Source organism: Mercenaria mercenaria, chromosome 4, assembly GCF_021730395.1.
Source record: "Mercenaria mercenaria strain notata chromosome 4, MADL_Memer_1, whole genome shotgun sequence".
NCBI lineage: Eukaryota > Metazoa > Mollusca > Bivalvia > Venerida > Veneridae > Mercenaria > Mercenaria mercenaria.
The window spans coordinates 76,730,476-76,751,458 of NC_069364.1; the positions used below are offsets into that span (position 1 = coordinate 76,730,476).

The 20,983-nt window shown below is 33.5% G+C and overlaps 1 protein-coding gene across 4 annotated transcripts in view; it reads left to right on the forward strand.

The window, feature by feature from the left end:
• Positions 1-20,736, forward strand: part of LOC123552200 (uncharacterized) — a 173,674-nt gene extending 152,938 nt beyond the window's left edge. For all 4 annotated transcript variants that reach the window (XM_053541721.1, XM_053541723.1, XM_053541722.1 and 1 more), the window contains exons 32-34: positions 6,198-6,470; positions 7,553-7,603; positions 12,376-20,736. In XM_053541721.1, the coding sequence (XP_053397696.1) occupies positions 6,198-6,470; positions 7,553-7,603; positions 12,376-12,584 (533 nt within the window). In that variant the 3' untranslated portion in view covers positions 12,585-20,736. The remainder of the gene's footprint in view (positions 1-6,197; positions 6,471-7,552; positions 7,604-12,375) is intronic.
• Positions 20,737-20,983: the final 247 nt, after the last annotated feature.

Consider the following 20,983-nt stretch of genomic DNA (forward strand, 5'->3'; position numbering starts at 1 on the left):
GTCGTAAACGATACCCTATATTTTGATTCCTCGGCGGGATGGGCATCATTTAAAAATGCCCTCTGCGGTAAAGTTTATCATGCGTGACTGTACCCGGGTCCCTTTGGAGGGTCATAACGTCGGTGTAGACGTACGGACAGACTTGAAACTTGCCAGGATTATCCCCAGATGATTGATCGTTTGACGTGTGAGGTAAACCCGATCAAATCATTTTGTAAACACTCCGAATTGGGCCGTTGAATATGATTTTCGCATTAATTTTAATAAACGTCCAATTTAAACAGCTAATTACTTCTTTATTTCGCAAAGTTGGCGACCAGGATTAATCATATAATATGTTTAGGCATTTACACACATGCCTGCACCAGAATATCTTCATGGAAAGTCGAATTGAAAAAATACAGCTCCAAAAACTAACACCACTATTCGCCGTTATTGATTTCCTACCTCTGTGGCAGCCACATCCCTCGGCGTGGTGGACATCAGGTAATAGGGTGTGATATAGTACAATATTGTTTATACATCATTGACAGATATCAGTTCATTATGTTATACTGCAGTAGAGAAAATTAGGTGCCTTCCAGTAGGGGACTTTGTATTGCATGGCAATACTTCATTCACTTGTTTACAATGAAATACATCTACCAGAAAGGAAAATATCTGCCTTTATAAGGCAGTATTTTCTTCTCAGAGATGTCCTCAAAGGAGGAGGTGAGGATGAGTTGCCATCAGTGTGTTTTGATGAGCTACTTGTGAAAAAGAAAAGTTGTAGTCTTTAAAAATGACATAAATTTTCCTTCCAAATATGAAGCAAGTGTGTTATATGCATTGTTTTCGTTTTTTTACACACATACTGGAAACAAACTTGCTGAAGTGAAACATTTGGGTATTTTGAAGAAAAAAATTAAAATTATTTCGTATAGACTGGTCTTCTGATGCAAATAACATTCATCTTAAAGTAACTCATTCACAAAATTCTGGTTAACTAATTTTGCTTTCATTCAGTTTTGAAACAAGATGTTATTTTTTAAGCGCACCTGACCCAAGGTTCAGGTTGAGCTTTTAGCATAGGCATCTGGTCTGGCATCCAATATCAGTTGCTAATGTTTGAACATAACTTTTTAAGGTGAGCATATTAAAATCCTACTGTCTGTCCATAAATTCTTGTCCAGGCTGTAACTCTGTCATCTATAAAAGGATTTTGAAATAACTCTGCATAAATGTCCACCATAATGAGATGACGTGTCATGCGCAAGACAAAGACACTTAGCTTCAAGGTAAAGGCCACACTTAGAGGTCAAAAGTTAACAGGGTCTGTTTTGTGTCCAGTCTATAACTGTGCCATCCATGTAATGAAGGGATTTTGAAATAACTTGGCATAAATGTTCACCATAATGAGAAGATGTGTCATGCGCAAGACCCAGACCCCTAGCTCCAAGGTCAAGGTCACACTTAGAAGTCAAAGGTTAACAGGTGTCAGGTTCATAACCCTGCCATTCATCAAGGGATTTTGAAATTATGAGACAATGTGTCATGTGCTAGAGGCAGACCCCTAGCTCTAAGGTCATTGTCACACTTAGAGGTTAAAGGTTACCATGGTCTGTTTCTTGTCCAGTCAATAACTCTGCCATTGATAAAGGGATTTTAAAATTACTTGGAATAAATGTTCCCTATAATGAGATGATATGTCATGCGCAAAACCCAGACCCCTAGCTCCAAGATCAAGGTCACACTTAGAAGTCAAAGGTTAACATGGTCTTGTTCTTGTCTGGTCTATTACTCTGCCATTTATCAAGGGATTTGAAAAAAATTTTACACAAATGTTAAACCATATTAAGAAGGTGTGTCACCCTTATAACAGGGTCTCTCAGGTCAAGGTCAAGGTCACAAAATGATTCATTCCTAAACTATTCTGACATATTTTGTGCAGACAAGTGTAGCATTCTTGGGCATGCTTCAGGAGCATTTGTCACCAATAGTAATAGCTCTTGTTCTCCTCTTAAACTATTTGTCAATTACACCAAATGACCTCTTCTTGTGAACCACTTGATAGATCTTTATCAAACTTTATCTATAGCTTAATTACACAGTCCTGTCCCAGTTTTATTCAAATTGGGATACTTGGCCCCTTTTAAGGTACTAGACAGATCTTCATCAAACTTGGTCTCTAGCATCATTATAAGGCACTGTCTCAAGTTTGTTTGAATGGAAGAAGGGGCTTTGCCCCTTTTAGGATCTACTTCGAGCTAATAATAGATTGACTTTGAAACAACTTTTCCTCATAAACCAGTTGACAGATCTTTATCAAACTTGATCTGTAGTATTTTTCTGAAGTCCTCCAATAGATTTTTTCCAGTGGGGGCACTCGGTCCCTTTAAGGGGCTACTAGTAGAGCTTAAACTAGAAATATCTTTAAACGACTTTTCACATGAACCGCTAGTCAAGGCCAGGTGAGTGACATAGGGCTATTATGTTCCTCTTGTTAAAATTTACATTTGATGAATAATTGACAAATCTGTTGTTGGAAATTATCTTTCTGTAGTATAAATCCATTTTCCAGAGGCTTGAATTGTGTATTTCAAATTATATTTTTTTATATGTATGTTCGGTTCTCCTCTTATTTCACAGTGTAATTTTTACACATTTTCAGTTTTTCTGTGAATGGGATACCTTAAGTCTAACATTAACCTTTGTACTTTTCCCAGTTCTGTTAAAAAAATTTATACTGTGAAATCAGTTAATAAATTATATAATTTTACAGAAAAAAAATTTCAAGGGGACGTAAATTTGTAAATTTTCAACTTAAGAAAAATGATGAAAAATTAAGACAAATTGCAAGTTGTCATTGGTTTCATTTTTGGGGGTGGGGGGGGGGACTTAATTTTGTGGATTGATACATAATATACAGAATACACCAAATTAAGGCCATTATAAATAATAATGATTTTACAGTATAATATAAATCTAATGATTCCTTCCTCTTGAATATATAATCAGTGTGAATATTATGTGTTGGAACTGGTTTCTAATGTATTTTGAGGGCTACCCATTTGTTTTGCAATCCTGTGTCTGAAGAAAACAGAAGGTTCCCAAATCTAAGTAAAGGAAAATAGAAGCTTTTAAGATATGAAAATTGCTGTTCAGAAGTAACAAAGGTTTTCAAATAAAGTGTTTCAAAGTTTCTAAAATGTTAATTTTGTAATATTCAGTATTATTTTTGAAACTTGGAAATGAAAAAAAAAATGCATCAATCTGTTTTTGTAACTTCTGTAGCTACACATTGTGTAGCTTCCTCAGTTTTGTTGTTCAGATTCATAAATTATGCATGTTTGGATTGGGAAATTATGCATGTATCTTGATATTCATATTTAAGCAAAGTTTTAAATATGTACTATATTTGATGTTTTATGCCCTCACCTTCGGGGGGGTATTAAAATTGCACCTTCCACCCGTCCGTGCGTTTGTGTAAATTCTTGTCCAGGCTGTTACTCTGCCATCCATAAAGGGATTTTGAAATAACTTGGCATAAATGTTTACCATAATGAGTTGATGTGCCATGCGCAAGACCCAGACCCCTAGCTCCAAGGTCAAGGTCACACTTTGAAGTCAAAGGTAACAGGGTCTGTTTCAAGTCTGGTCCATAATACTGCCATTGATGAAGGGATTTTGAAATTACTTGGCATAAATGTTCCCCATAATGAGACGGCATGTCATATGCAAGATCCAGACCCCTAGCTCCAAGGTCAAGGTCACACTTTGAAGTCAAAGGTAACAGGGTCTGTTTTGTGTCTGGTCCATAATACTGCCATTGATGAAGGGATTTTGAAATTACTTGGCATAAATGTTCCCCATAATGAGACGGCATGTCTTATGCAAGATCCAGACCCCTAGCTCTAAGGTCAAGGTCACACTTAGTAAGTCATGATCTGGTTAAAGGGTAACAGGGTCTATTTCTTGTCCGGTCCATAACTCTGCTATTGATGAAGGAATTTTAAAATTACTTGGCATAAATGTTCCCTTTATTGAGATGACAGGTCGTGTGCAAGACTCAGACCCCTAGCTCCAAGGTCAAGGTCACACTTAGAAGTCAAAGGTGTTTCTTGTCTGGTCAATAACTCTGCCATTTATCAAGGGATTTGAAAATAATTTGACACAAAATTTAATGTTAACCACATTGAGAAGGTGTGTCATGCTTTTAGGTCAAGGTCAAGGTCATGAATGATGTGTGTTTTTTTGCGCAGACAACTGTAGCATTCTTGGGCATGCTTCGGGGGCATTTGTCACCAATAGTGACAGCACTTGATTTTATGAAAATAATTAGTTTTACTGCTTTCATCTTCTACAAGTGACCACAATTTTAGTTACAACCAAAAATTGAAATACCCACAGTTTACATGTTCCCGGTCAACATTCAAAATAGCTTTATATGAAAGTGTATTTGAGCTGTCAGTAAATGTATTGGGAATTATTAATATTTTATGTAAGACAGATAAAATGTCTTTAGATTAATATTTTAAGTTGAATAGGTTTAGTTGCCTTTAGCTCAACTATTCAAAGAATAAGTACAGCTATCCTACTCACCAAGGCATTGGCGTCGGTGTCGGCGTCAGCATCACACCTTGGTTAAGTTTTTCATACCAGTCCATATTTTGACAAAGCCTTTTGAGATAAAGCTTTGAAACTTTCGACACTTGTTTACCATCACCATGTCCAGTTTTAGGCAAGAGTCATAACTCTATTAAGGATTTTGGCTGAATTATGGCCCCTTTTAACTTACAAATCTTGGTCAAGTTTTTCATACCTGTTCACATTTTGTGTAAAGTGTTTGACATAATGGCTTTGAAACTTTTATCACTTGTTCATTATAACAGTCTCTATCTGTAGGCAAGAGTACATAACTCTGTCAACTATTTTGGCTGAATTATGGCCCTTTTTGGACTTGGAAATTGGTACAATTTTTGTACAAATTTATGTTTTGTCAAAACTATTTGACATGTGACTTTGAAACTTTTATTACTTGTTTATCATCATGATTTCCACCTGTAGGCAAGAGTACAGAACTCTGTCAACTATTTTGGCTGAGTTATGGCCCTTATTGGACTTGGAAATTTGTTCAGTTTTCGTACAAGTCAACATTTTATCATAACTATATGACATGTGGCTTTGAAACTTTTATTACTTGTTTATCATCATGATTTCCATTTGTAGGCAAGAGTACAGAACTCTGTCAACTATTTTGGCTGAGTTATGGCCCGTTTTGGACTTGGAAATTTGTTCAGTTTTCGTACAAGTCAACGTTTTGTCAGAACTATATGCCATGTGGCTTTGAAACTGTGAACACTTGTTTATCATCATGATTTCTATCATAGTCTGCATATGTAGGCAAAACTACAAAACTAGGACAAGGACTTAAGCTCAATTATGGTCCTTTCTTTTTTGACATAGAAATTAGTAACGTTTCACATAGCATTTCATATTTTGTCTAAACTGTTTGATATAATATTTATGGCTTTGAAACTTTGAATACTTGCTTAACATCATGGTTACACATTGACATATTGTGCAAGACTTATCCAAATCCACAAATACAGTTACTTTGTTTGTCTTATCTTTTTTTTTTTCTTTTGTTTGAAAATCTTTTGTAATATTTTGACCCCATATTTCCATCAATTCTTCAAATAGCATGCTGTCAACAGACAGCTCTTGTGTATAATCAGGTTTGATGTTCAAATTGAAATCAACATGAACTACACATACAAAGCCAAATAGTGATACCCAGGTTATTTTTTCCATTTTTTTGCAACTTATCACCCAATTTCTGCTAATTTTTTTATTTATTTATTTATTGTGGTAGATAATTTTAAACTCAACTAGGTTATAGTTTTTCATATTTTTCAGTGAGAGATGTCAATGAAACTATGAAATGTCACTTTAAAGGCAGGGTAATTGTGTTATCATGTGACATGTGTTGTCCATGGAGTAACTACGTTTCTGTTAAATAACTGTTTCTCCAGAAAATCAATCAAATAAATTATGTTGGAAATTGTAAAAATGAATGCTATGTTGTGGTTTTTTTTAAACAATTACTTTTGATGATGTAGAAATTAATTTTCAGGATGAACTTGCAGCACCTTGCTTAACTACAGCCAGTTCCAAATAAGAGTACCAGTTTAATTCCAGACTTATTATTTTTCTAGGAAATGCAAAAATTACAGCTCAGATTCTGATGGAGAAGGTATTAGAGATCGAGGAAGCAGAAAATCCACCGCAAGCTGCACCTGCACCTACCCAAGAACCTGTTGCCGCAGCTGCTGCACCCCCACAGGCCAAGCCAACTTCTCAGCCTGCTAAAACTGAAGGTGCAACGAATAAGGAAGGTAGTCAGGCAGCTGCTAAACCAAAGGCAGAGAAAAAACCTGATGAAGGAGCTAAGTCCTCATTACAAAGCAAGGACAGTGATAAGGACAAAGGTAAATGCATGATTTCACTCTTATTTTCTCCTGCTAAATGATAATATATGTTTTACAGTCTTTCTGATGATAGAACTGGAATCCTTTTTATAGTTGTTAAAGGTACATTGGTAAAAAATGATAGAAGACAGAGATACCTCTGACATAGTGCTATATAGTAACTGAGTGAGTATATTTTGAAACTTGTAAGCTTTAATTGATTGTTTCTTTTAATCTGAAGTGTTAAAACTTGGTAATCCAAAGTTTAGCTGCTGAAAGAAGGAGAGATGATGAAGACATCTCCTTACACAAGCATATTGTATGCTTTGATTTGAAAAAAGTATTGCAGTCAAATGACTTCGGCAGTTGTACTTAAAGACACATCTGACAGTTTCCTATATGTACATGTATATAGCCAAACATTTTCCTACGGACAGAATTTCTTGAAACTTTGTGTACTGACTGAGAATCAAGTTTAAAACGGAAATATGTATTAAAAATCATAGGTAACGGTGCTTGATCTTGAATTATCTTTTAAGTCTTTAAAGATGTCTTCTCTATTAGTTTCTCTTGTTTTAGCTATTATACAAATGATGACTTTAAATTTCAGTTGTCCTTGCCATCGCTCAACACATTCTTGTCCAAGTCATAACTTTATTACCCATATCCCTATTGAATTAAGATTTGATACCAGGATGCAGTAAGGAAAATCCTTCCATACAAATATACATACACAGGTGAACTCTGACAGAATCTTTGTCAGTATTATTGTTTACAGTTAATGTTTGTGGTACGCCAGATAAAAGCTAGATATCTTATTTCATTGTACTGAAGTGAAAGAGAAAATTTTTCATCCAAGGATGTCCAAAGGTATAGTCATTGACATATTGTGCATATTTCAAAACGTATTGTCACACTTTCATCGCGCATGTTTATGATACTTTTTTACGGCCATTTTATTTGCTGCAAGAATATTTTTGGAGAAGAAGTTATGGTGTTTAATTTGCAGTTTTCCCATGTAACAGGTAAGTGATGACATGTTTAATTGTATTTTGGTTCAATATTGCTTTATCTAATATCCCTCGTCCTTGTTACTCTTGTAGATAAAAAGGAAACAAAAACAAATTCAGAGTCAAAAGATTTATCAACTGAAGGTATTTGCATTGTTGTATCCTTGCCTTTTTGTTAGAGCTTGCCATTTCTTACTTACTACCTTAGCTCACTGGAATAGGCATGGGGCTAGCTTTTAGTGTATTTGGTCACTCCTGCATGATTTTAATTTATCTTTCACTGACTTCATAAGCACTGTTATCCATAAGTGGGTCTGTAACCGCTCTCAAACTAACCGCACTTCTCAAAGGCAAAGCCAGAAATCATAATGGAAAATTGCATTGAAATGCTAGGTAGATCTTTACCAAACTTGGTCTTTTGCAACCTTTCTCAGTTTTGCCTAAAATTTAATGGTTCCACCAAATTGCAAAAAAGGGACTACAACAGCTAAAATTTGAAAAACCTTGAAAAGGACTTCTCATGATCTGCTTTATGGATTCTCACCAGACTTGGTCTGCAGCATCATTGCTCAAATAGTTCCTATTCATAGTCCGCAGGGTTGACCAACTGTAAAAATAGAATTTTAAATAACAGTCACGCTCTACAACAAATTTTGGACATTAAAATTCAATATGGTTCAGATATAGTAGACTGAAGTTAGCTGACTGAAGTGAGTGATTAAGAGCAGGCTTTGCATTGTTGTTCCTAATATATTTTCCTTAGTTATTTAACATGCAGTTTAGACTTTACACCAGAGTGGACATAATGTTCTCACTCCACCTTAACACCATCCTATCCTGTCTAAAATTATCTACAACTTTAATTATGCTTAAGGTGAAAAACTTGCTAGCATTAATAAAAGAATTACCCAGGAAAATATACATTTATATTGATTTTTAGAGCTATCAGTTACATAATCATTATGTCTCCCACCATACAGTGGTGTGGGAGACATATTGATTTACTCCTGTCTGTGTGTGTGCATGTGTGTCTGTCTGTCACAAATCTTGTCTGCACCCTAAGTGGAACATTTCTGATTCGATCTTCACCAAACATGAACAAAATGTGTTTGACCATAAGACCTTGATAACTAGCCAATTCCGCCCAGGCACTTCAGGATTATGGCCCTTGAATTACCGAAAATCAGCCTTTTTACTCTTGTCCATGCTCTTAAGTCGAACATTTCTCATACGATCTTTGCCAAACTTAAACAAAATATATTTGCCAATAAGTCCTCTGCCAAGTTCAATAACTAGCCAAATCAGTCCAGGCACTTCAGAATTGTGGCCCTTGAATTACCCAGAAATTGCCTTTTTACTCTTCAAATGTAAATTTGTAGTGAGTATTTATTTATTTATTTTGTTGGGTTTAACGTCGCACCGACACAATTTTAGGTCATATGGCGACTTTCCAGATTTAATGGTGGAGGAAGACCCCAGGTGCCTCTCCGTGCACTATTTCATCACGAGCGGGCACCTGGGTAGAACCACCGACCTTCCGTAAGCCAGCTGGATGGCTTCCTCACGTGAAGAATTCTACGCCCCAAATGAGGTTTCGAACCCACATCGATGAGGGGCAAATGGTTTGAAGTCAACGACTCTAACCACTCGGCCACGGAGGCCCCTTGTAGTGAGTAAACAGTATATAAAGACTGACTTATGGTTTAGATGATTAGGCAGTTGTGGGAGACATGTGCTTTTCTCAAAAGCAGCTCAACTTTAATAATGTTTTTAAAATATGCTTTCAAAACAGTGATGTTGTTAAATTATATTTAATCTTGTTTACACACTTAAGATAATAGATTGGAAATGACAAAAAGCTAGATATTCTCTGTGTATGATTTTGGCATTCTCTGCTTTTTTACAGAAAAATTTATGTTGATGCTATATTTACCTCAATTTCCTAACCAGGATACATAATCACACTGAAATTTCCTAGGGTCATTACACGTTCACTACCTTAAATATATCTGGATTAAAACCAGCACAAAATGTATATATATAGACTTTTTCCACAAACACTATTCATATAATCGTATATGCCTGGCCTACAGTAAAAGACTGTCACAAAAATGAAACAGTGACTTCTAGATAATTTATTAAGTTTTTGTGTAATGTAGAAAATTTTTGGAAATCATAAATAAATATCATGCTTTTGCTGCTAAATTAAACCAAATACATTACACCGGGAATGCTAATCGGTGGTTTTGATTGGTTGGTGTAGTTAAAAATTTGTGCTTGCCACCTGGTCTGTTTGGAGTTTCTTTCAGTTGTTATTAGCTCATCTGATTTTTTGAAAAAAAATGATGAGTTATTGTCATCACTTGAGCGGTTGTCGGCGTCGGCGTCTGCGTCGGCGTTGCCTGGTTAAGTTTTATGTTTAGGTCAGCTTTTCTCCTAAACTATCAAAGCTATTGCTTTGAAACTTGGAATACTTGTTCACCATCATAAGCTGACCCTGTATAGCAAGAAACATAACTCCATCTTGCTTTTTGCAAGATTTATGGCCCCTTTTGTACTTAGAAAATATCAGATTTCTTGGTTAAGTTTTATGTTTAGGTCAACTTTTCTCCTAAACTATCAAAGCTTTTGCTTTGAAACTTGGAATACTTGTTCACCATCATAAGCAGACCCTGTACATCAAGAAACATAACTCCATCTTGCTTTTTGCAAGATTATTGCCCCTTTTGGACTTAGAAAATCAGTTTTCTTGGTTAAGTTTTATGTTTAGGTCAGCTTTTATCCTAAACTATCAAAGCTATTCCTTTAAAACTTGCAACACTTGTTTACCATCATAAGCTGACCCTGTACAGCAAGCAACATAACTCCATCCTGCTTTTTGCAAGATTTATGGCCCCTTTTGGACTTAGAAAATATCAGATTTCTTGGTTAAGTTTTATGTTTAGGTCAACTTTTTCTCTTAAACTATCAAAGCTATTGCTTTAAAACTTGCAACTCTTGTTCACCATCATAAGCTGACCCTGTACAGCAAGCAATATAACTCCATCCTGCTTTTTGCAATAATTATTGCCCCTTTTGGACTTAGAAAAATCATTTTCTTGGTTGAATATTATGTTTAAGTCAACTTTTCTCAAAAACTATCAAAGCTATTGCTTTAAAACTTGCAACAGTTTTTCACCATCATAAGTGGACACTATACATCAAGAAACATAACTCTATCCTGCTTTTTGCAAGAGTGATGGGCCTTTTTAGACTTAGAAAATCATGGGTAGGACAATATTTCTATTATAAAAAAAAAATCAGATGAGCGTCAGCACCCGCAAGGTGGTGCTCTTGTTTTTGAATGTTTTAGCTCTAGCTTTTAACACATTATTTGTTAACCAGTTCTTACACCAGAATTTCAATGTTATGGAGTTCACTGTAATATTCTAGACAGAAAAAACCTGTGTCTCCATTATGCCCTTCAATTTGAAATGTTGTATGAGAATCAAAATAACTTTTGAAAAATTATTTATAGTTAATCAAACATATAACATATAAGGCTGAACTCAACTCCAGATGTATTTAGAAATCCATCACCAAGATCTGCTTAATTGCAGATATTTGAATAGTTTTCAACAATTGCTACTTCACTCTAATAATTTGGAGCATATTTCAAAGTCACAGGTAATCTGGAAACACAGTTTTTGTTTGTACCATTTTCTACCATGTATTATGTATATGCAAAACAGTGTTATAAATATTCAGTACACAAAAGCTAGAACCTCACTATAGCTATTACTATATTCATGTAACTAGAATAGACTTTAATATTTTACATATTGTATATTGTTATATAGTTATGGTACATTATGTTACACAGTATATGTTTGTTGTATTGTATGACATTTGTTCCTGCTTACAGAATTTAGTATAAACAGTATTTATTAAATATATCATGTACATGTACATAAATCACATACATACAATAACATTTACAATCAAAATAATGTAAAGGATCTTAAAACAAGCTTTCATCATCGAAAGCTTATATTAATCCATTTCCTTATTTTTATATACAGAATTTATTCTGCAACTTGCATATTTCTGCTTACAGTCTAATGCTTAGCAAAGTGTGTCTTGATTTTATTAAAGGGCTTGAATAAAAAGTTACTTCAAAGTATTGATAAACTGTAAAATCATTTAATTTAGTCCCTCACAAATATAATTTCACAGTATTTGAAATGGATGTAAACTTTAAGTTCTGCAGAGTTATAACTTTCTTTAGATAATGTAAGTCAGGGTCCGTCATTAAATTTCTTTTATTTGCTACTGGTTGTGTTGATGTGTCAGTTAAGCCCACCAGGAGAAAGTATTTCTATAAATTGTAGGATTTTAGGTTCAGCATAGGTCCTCTGTGTAAGTTTGATAGATGGCATTGTGTCTGAAATCTTTCGTCCTTTATCAATGATTCAGGTGGAGAAATTGTAGATTGCCATTAGAAAATCTTTTCATCTTTTGTTTTTTGTTTAATCTTATGCAGACATCTGGGAGTTTAGTTGCCCTTCCTTTTCAATTATTTTACACCCTTTCATTTATAAAATAAACAATAGATTGAAAAGCCCCTTAAACTTGAGCTTAAGGCTTTCTTTGAACTAGATTAAAGAGTTTGCATAAAGTTTTTATTAAGTTTTTCTAGATCTGATTACATTGCTTTTCTTACATCTGAAAAGACTGTCATGTATTCATTTTGTCTTTTGCAATTTTGCATTTATAAATAACCACAATATTAGCTAGAAGTGGTCCTGATTTTGTAATTTCTCTTATTTTTATTTTATTCTTGATTTGTATAGATACCTTTCAGGTAAGTAAAAGTTTACCAGTACACAAGTATATTTGCAATAATACAGCGAAATATTCAAAATTTTTAATTACAGCTATATCACAAGACCCAAAGGCCATCAAAGCAGAGAATGAGCAGCTGAAGGAGCAGACATTGTGTAAAGTTTGCCTGGATAATACAGTTTGCATTGTATTCCTCCCATGTGGACATCTTGTGACTTGCGCCGACTGCGCTCCAGCGATGCGGAAATGTCCCATTTGTCGTGCCCTTGTGAAAGGTACTGTAAGGACATACATGTCATAAATGACTGAAAATACATTTGAAAGGTTCACAGTGAGATGACAACAGAATTAAATGTTTGAGTTGTTCTGAATATTAGTTGGAGGCTACTCTGAGGCAAACTGTCAAGTTCATAAAGCAATGCACACAGTGGGACTTTTAAAGGAGTGTCGGACTCAATTTGTTTCAAACATCATCCTTCACTTTGAGTACACTTGAATGCAAGGGACATAAATTTTGAACTATTGGAAAGTACTCCAATAAATACAATAAGTATTTGTATGTACCTAAGCATAAGAATGTATGTCCACCATTTTAAAATGTGTCAGAAATCTGTAATCTTTCATAGAAACTATTTTTGTTTTTCATCATAAATTTTTTATGCCATGATATTGTGTGTGTGAAGTTGTGTTGCACTTCAAGTAAAATTGTTTAAAATTGATCAGAAACTTTGAAAAGGCATGACATAAAGAGAAAATTTGTTTTTTTTTATGTAAGATTAAAAAGGTCTTTATTTTCATATATACTAGATTCTAGGTTCTTCTGGTAGATGAAATTTTGATCTTACAATAAACAAACAAATTTTCTATATGTCATGCCTTATGTGAAATGTCTTTTAGTAATCTGTTTTGAAATAACATGTCTGTAATTTCAAAAATATGGCATATTGTTGTTGCTTTAGAGTTTGTATCAGCTTGAAAGCATTGTAGGTATACAAGGGTGCATCCATCATTTTGTACATTATGTAAATATTGAAAAAGTTTGCCACTCTTTAGATCAATTTTTGATCAGTAGTTTAAGAACAGAATGGAAATTTTGTACAAGAAATATGAAATTATTATTTAAGAATTTAAGAATTAGATGTTATTTTTATGCATTCAGATAGGTATAAACTACATTGGAACTTCTTGCAAATCCACAGATCATGTAATTCTTGAATGAATTACAAGAAGTCCCAGTGTAGTTCATACCATCAAAGAATAGGATTCAGTCCTAACATTTATTGTTGTGACTTGATTGTTGGCATTGGTTAAAATTTTTGTTTATGTCTGCCTTTTCTCAAAAACTGCAAGAGTTACAGCTTTGAAACTTTGCACACTTGTTTATCATCCATCATTAGGTGACTACACAGGCCAAGAACCATAACTCTGTTAAGCATTTTGTCAGAAATATGGCCCCTACTTGTATTTAGAAAATTTGATTATCATTCTTGGTTAAAAATATTGTTTAGGTCCACTTTTTCTCAGAAACTATAAGAACTACAGCTTTGAAATTTTTCAGACTTGTTTATCATCATTAGTTGAGTAAGTAAACCAAGAAGCATTACTGTAACTTGCATTTTGTTAAAATTATGGCTGTTTATGTACTTAGAAAATTTGAATTTCTTGGTTTAAATTTTTGTTTAGGTCCACTTCACTTCAATACAGTAAGCAAAGTAGCTTTGAAACTTTGCAGCCTTGTTTATCATCTAGGCCAAGAGCCGTAAGTCTGATATGCATTTTGTCTGAATTATGGCCCTTGATGTACTTAGAAAATTTGAATTTCATTTTATTTATGTTGATTTCTATAAGAGCTATAGCTTTGAAACTTTGTACACTTGTTTATTGTCATTAGTTTAGTATGTAGGTCAAGAACCATAACTCTCTTTTGCATTTTGTCTGAATTATTGGCCCTTTTAACTTAGAAATTCAGGATTTGTTTAAGTTCACTTTTCATGAATAATTTCTATAGCTACTTTCTATATCTTTGAAACCTCATACATTTTTTTGTTATCAGTTAAGATGAGTAAAAGGCCAAGAACCAAAATTCGTTTTTTAACATATTGTCCAGCACTTGCAGATGATCATTGGCATCCGCAGGCGGTGCTCTTGTTTTATGTTCTTTTCCAGTATTGAAATATTTTTTAACAATGCCATTTTTTCCTGTGAAAGACATTTGATCACACGTGTAATCTTGTAAAAATGGCCACCCTTCATATTATTACACTAATGTTGTCTATATACAGAAACAAACATTTTCTTCTTTCTGTACAAAACATACAGAGAAGTTAATTATTCTGTGATGGAGAACTCAAAAGTTTTCATGACATAAAATCCTAAATAATGATGTACCTCATTATATTGTCGGAAACAAATATTCATTAAAATTGCAAACTGAAACAAAATTAGAATTGCCTCGGTAGCCTAGTGATAGAGCAGTCGGTTCAGGTGAGGGAGGGTCTGGGTTAACTCTCTGAATGTGTCATTATAAAAGAAGGAGAAGTGAAAAAAAAGTTTTCAGTCTAGTAGCTTTATTGCTTAGCACTTGGCATTAAGAGGATAGTTCTACAACTGGTCAGCCCAGTATCAGTATAAATGTGACTGGGTGGGATATTCCAGTGTGGCAGCACTATAAGTTGGGCACTGTGCTCACTGCTAAAAGTAGACAACATCTATTATATAATTGAAAAATTCTTGAAAAGTGTGCTTAACCCAAACACCAACAGATACACATGTAACAAAATCAATCGGAAAAACACTGTCATCAGATAACAGAGTAATTCTTGGAAAAATGCCTTATTTGAAGTTGGACACTGCTAATGAAACCTTTGAATATGTTTTAGAATCATTTTCAACAAATACAGATGAAGCATTATAAATATGTCTGCAATAAACACATACCAGTTGGTAAAAAGTTACCAAAAAGAATCTATATATTATTTAGTTAGAGAATTATCAATATTACATGGTTGTCTTTTTATATTGAATGGGCTTAATAGAATGATTAAATGCTCTGCTGAACAACTCTCTGTAGACAGGCACAAAATTAATGTAATAATTGTTTTATCACATTTTAGATACTTTTTTGCTGGAACATCGAAATTTCTTCTTTTTGTCAAGCCCGCTTGTGGAAGCAAAGACATAGTTGTCCAAATGGCTGTTCGGTGTATGTGCGTCCGTCCGGATTTGTTTGTCCGAACCATAACTTTGACGTGCATGGAGCAATCTTGTTCCTATTTGGCATGAATGTTAACCTCAGTGAGACGGAGTGTCATGCGCAAACCCCAGGTTCCTATCTCAAAGATCAAAGTCACACTTAGAGGTCAAAGGTCAAATTCAATAACGACTTTGTCCGGAGCATTGCTTCTTCTTGCAAGGAGGGATTTTGATGTAACTTGGCACAAATGTTCACCACCATGAGATGGAGTGTCATGTGTAAGAACCAGGTTCTTAGGTCTAAGGTCAAGGTCACACTTAGAGGTCAAAGGTCAGATACAATAATGACTTTGTCCGGAGCATTTCTTTTTCATGCATAGAGGGATTTTGATGTAACTTAGCACAATTGTTCACCATCATAAGACTGAGTGTCATGCACAAGAACCTAGAATTAGTTCCCTTTGTTGTTACTTTAAATAGCTTATATTGTAACTTTTTTTATTACTGGTCATAGGGAAAAATCAAGACCACTTTTCTGTAGTACAACATGCATGTTACATCCAATATTGAGGTGTATTTTGACCTATCTCCACTGGTAAGGATTTTTGTGTGGACTTCTAGTTTATGTGTTATAGACAAAGTTAATTCCACCACTTTTAAGTAGATACAGTTGTTACTAGTATTTTCTTGTGAAGATATTGAAATATCTGTTTTCAGAATATTTCATACCTATTACATAGTGTGTGGTTTTTTTTTTTGCTGTTTTTTTTTTTATTTTTTTGGTAGTTTAGCTCTTTTATTTTGATCGTAAGTGTCTCATGAAAGTGGTTTTTGAAAATGTATTGCGTGTTATTGTATTAAGTTTACAATTCTTTAGTTCTTCACTTGCTTGTATGGGATGACGATCAGGACTTTTTTCTGAGATATCAAGTGTCCACCTGAAATATTTAGCATTACTTGAAATTATTATTATAATCTTAATCACTTTTATCTTTATTATTATTATTATTATTGTCAATATTATTATGCCCCCAAAGGGAGGCATATTAGGTTTCAACTGTCTGTCTGTTAGTTCGTTCGTTCGTTCGTTTGTCACAACGTTAACTTTTTGCATAAAGGCACTTTACTTGCGAACCACTGCACCCAGGACCTTCAAACTTCACATGCTGATAGTACTTATTGAGTACACGACCCCTACTGACTTTGGGGTCACCAGGTCAAAGGTCAAGGTGCTGCGGGGGCATTTGTCACCATTAGTGACAGCTCTTGTTATTAATATTATTATTATTACTTTGCAAAGACTTTACGAGATTAAGAAGAATAGAAGAGAATAGTTTGAGGAATCCGTAATTCACTTTTTGGCCCCTACCCCTCTCAGTAGCCATAGAATGCATGGGCTTACACACACACGGTGAATAAATGAACTTGTTGCTTTAGTGTCAGTTGAATAAAGGTCACTGTCACACTAATATTTTCTTTAAAATTGGTTCAGATCAATAATGATAGTATATTGATTTAGGGGTCAAAGGTCAAGGTGAAATGAATGTCTAGCTTGTTTAACTTTATTATTGTAAGATATTTGCAGAATTGTATGTCTGCTGCGTATCCTTTCTTACTCTGTATTTTTTTTTAAAGAAAACTTTGGACAAATGTTTCGCATAATGATGGTATATCATTTTGCATATAGATGATATGCGTAACATTGTCAAACAGTAAGAGCAAATATCATATAGACAGTGTTTAGATGCATCTATCAAGGTCAAAGTCAATTGCTGAGAACCAAGTATGAAAAAGTATGCAGCAGACATAAAATTCTGCAAAGATAATATATCTGTCTAATTATACCCCCTTCCATCAATGCCTATGTTTTGAAATATATTTTACTTATGTTGGTTAGATTGTTTGTCAGTAGAGAATTTGGTTGTCAATCAATTTATAGAGAATGCTTTGACACAGTTACCAGACTATATTGTCTGTAGTTAGTGGATGACTCTATGTTTTTGGGGTCTGTAAGTCAAAGTCACAATGACCTTGAGAATGAATATGATTTCTGGTCAATGAATGGTGACTGCTTAAGACAAAAGGGTAAAGGTCAAGGTCACAGTGACCTAGATACTTAACATCTTTATGGTCTTTAAGAAACCTTACGTCTATTGCTATCAAATTTAATAGCATGATTGTTTGTGGTCAGTAGTTAAGCATACTTGAGAGTAAAAATTGCACACCAAGTTACCTCCTGACAGACCATCATTTTGGGCTTGTGTGTTGTATAATATTTTTTTTATAAGTGCTGTTCCTGTTTGACATCTTTATTATTCTTCTAGACTATTTTTTATATATATTTTGATTTTATTTTTTATTTGCCTTTAGTGAGTTATATCTGAAAATGAGAGGCAGTGTTTGCAGCTATTTAAAAATGTTATGTTTTGCAATATAATGCAAGCTTTGTATTGGCAGTATAAATCCCACATGATAACTCAAATGATAACATGTTTGATAATTATGATTTTTCGTCATTAAAACATTTCAATACAGAAAATATTTTTGTATAACATTACAGTATGCACTTAACTTCTGTCATTGACAACCTTTTTGATTTCAATGATACATGAGAACCATAATAGTCAAACAATAATATAAACATGCTGTCGTTTAAATTATCGTGCAGGAGTAGTACCATCATGTTACATATCTATATGTAGGTAAACTAGGTCAGTTTCATAGTCTGAAAAGATTTGTTGAAAAATAAGGAGATTCCATTTTTTGACAGATTCAATTTAAAATGTTTTTAATATGATTAACTTGTCCCAATTATTAAGGCTATTATTAAACCCTACCCCTCACCCGCTTTATATTCTTGTGCCTTAGTATTCGAGCACATGAAGGATCCAGCAAGGCCAGATTTGCCGGTCTTATTTTGTATCCAGAGCATAACCTAATAACCAGTCAAGGTATTGACTTAAAACTTTGAGACATTTTTATTCTTAAAATTTACTGTGATATTGTGAAATAGCTCAAAAAACTCTTTCAGATAGAAATAAAGAACTGTGATATAGCTAAAAAAAATCTCTTACAGGTAGAAATAAAGATGTTGATAGGCAGCGTATAAGGTCTTTATTGACAGTTGATAACTACCAAGTTCTACATTTCAAAAGAATTTTGTTGAATAGTAACATTTTAGTGTTTGCATTTATCTTTTATGTAAGTTAGGCCATGTGCTATGATTCATGATAATCAGTGGTATTTCATGTCTATATAAGTTGCATGATCGTAAGGAGGACTAATAGGGTCTTAACACTTGGTTTTGTGATTCCAACAGGTATGCAAATTTTGATTCCATACCTCATGTTTTTATTTTGATGTAAATGAGATGTGAAACCAAAATTTGTAGTCCTGTTTGGCACCATATAACCTGTACTGTGTTGGTGCACCGTAAAACCCAAATAAATAAATAAATATGTTCAATTTCAGTTTTATTTTTCTTGTTGTTTGTGTGTATGTTTTTCTCTTGCTTTTACAAATAATACAGATATATATAGGTTATTACCTTTGTATCAGGAATTATGCACAAGTTTTGCAGCCGAAATATTGCACGACTTCAGGAGCACAGTATTCTTTCGCTAAAGAACGAGTGCATATTTCCCGATGCAAAGATAATAACCTTTTTTATTACATGCGTATCTACACGTATAAATGTAATGTAACGGTAAATATTGTGAATTTCCTAAATAAAGATGAGCAATAAAACATTTAGTTATACATTGTATTGTATTGTAAAGTCCTTAAACATAGATAATGCAGATGTCATGTATCGGTATATTAGATAGTTTGTCATTTCGTTCTAGTAAGATATACTATAATTGTTGTCAGTTTATTGTCAAGTATGTGTTTGATGTTTTGTTTTGCTTATAAAAATTGTAAGATATTTGTTAATTTCTTTAATTTGCTGATTTCTGGATAATATTCCTTAAATAATTATAAGGGGTGTCAAAATTATTTTTTATTGTCAGAAAATGAAAAATTGTATATCTTTTGAATGATTTAACGCAATAAAAAATGTAAGTCAAGAAATGCAGAAACCGACAAAACAGATTTACTTTTTCAAATGTGGAAAATTTCTCATTTAGATGTTTATTTTCTTATGAAGTCCATTAATTTGAAAGGTTTTAAGGGCAACAAGTTGCAACAGAAGTTTGAACTGTCATGTAAGACAGTACTAAGTTATTATTAAAATGGACGTTATCAGATACCATTCTTTGATGTAAAAAGATATTTGATTTATCTAGGCATAATAGCATAAACTCTATGAATGTAACATTGAGGTAGCAAAGGATGAGGGATTTATTGAATAACTGAGAAATTTATTAGCTGATTGAGGGAATTATTGGTTATGCTGTATTTTTTTGTTGGGTGCAGGTTTTTTTAAAGTTAATGTATCCTCTTTTTAAATGCTTCCTAAAGACAGTGATTATACTTACGAAATTGCCAATAAAAATCTTCCTCCTTTCTAGCTCCATTTTTGTACAGGGCAGATCTGTAATTTATTCTAATATTTGTAATGAATATATAGGAATGTTTGGAATTCAGAAGCATAATTATATTCTTGTCCATTAAACTATGTAGATTAGCCAGCATACTAAGTAGTATATTTACTCTTCTGAAGCTACTATCAAGTGATTGCAAGTTGCAGAATTATAATTACATTGTTTTGTCTAGTAGTTTTTGTATCTTGTAAAGTTATTATGGCTTGTTGTAATTTTACCAATGTTTGGATAATTGTTAAAATTTAACACTTTAATATTTCTAATTTTCTGTATGTACTTATATTTTCTGCTGCCTCCAGCAGTTATAATTCGAATTCAGATAATCCGTATGAACTCATCATCAGATCCCAACAAAATCTCTATATGATGTATAATTATAGTGATAACTCGAACTACCGATAATCCGAACAAATTTTTACGAAACAAAGTTTGATTATTTGAAGAAACAAAAAGAATGCAATAGAAAATAAAGATATTTTGGGAATATATAAAAACAAAACTGGGAATGGGGTCTATCATTTAACTATTAAAAATTGTCTATGATTTCTTTTGGAATATGAAAGAAAAATATATAAATAAATCTAGACAGACAGAACAACAAATTGGAAATTAGTTCTTGTTCAGTTTAGACTTCGTAAAATATTCTTAAACAATATGAAACTACTCCTTTTTTTCTTCTAGAAAAATACAAAAAAACGAATAAAATGTGAAAAAATATTGTTTGTCAGTTTTCTCTAAATATGTATTTAGTGAACACCCTTCTTGTAGATATTGATGGTCTTGTACAGCAAAACTGTAAAGTAAGGAAGGTAATCAGTTTTAGTTCAGTTTTGGTCATCTGGTGTTATAAACTAGGTCACTATCATGTCAAAGCAGATAGGTTCTCTTTTTCATGAAACTTTCTCAGAACTCTAGATACAAAGTAAAGGGGGCTATATTTGAGGCATGACATCTCTGAAACCAT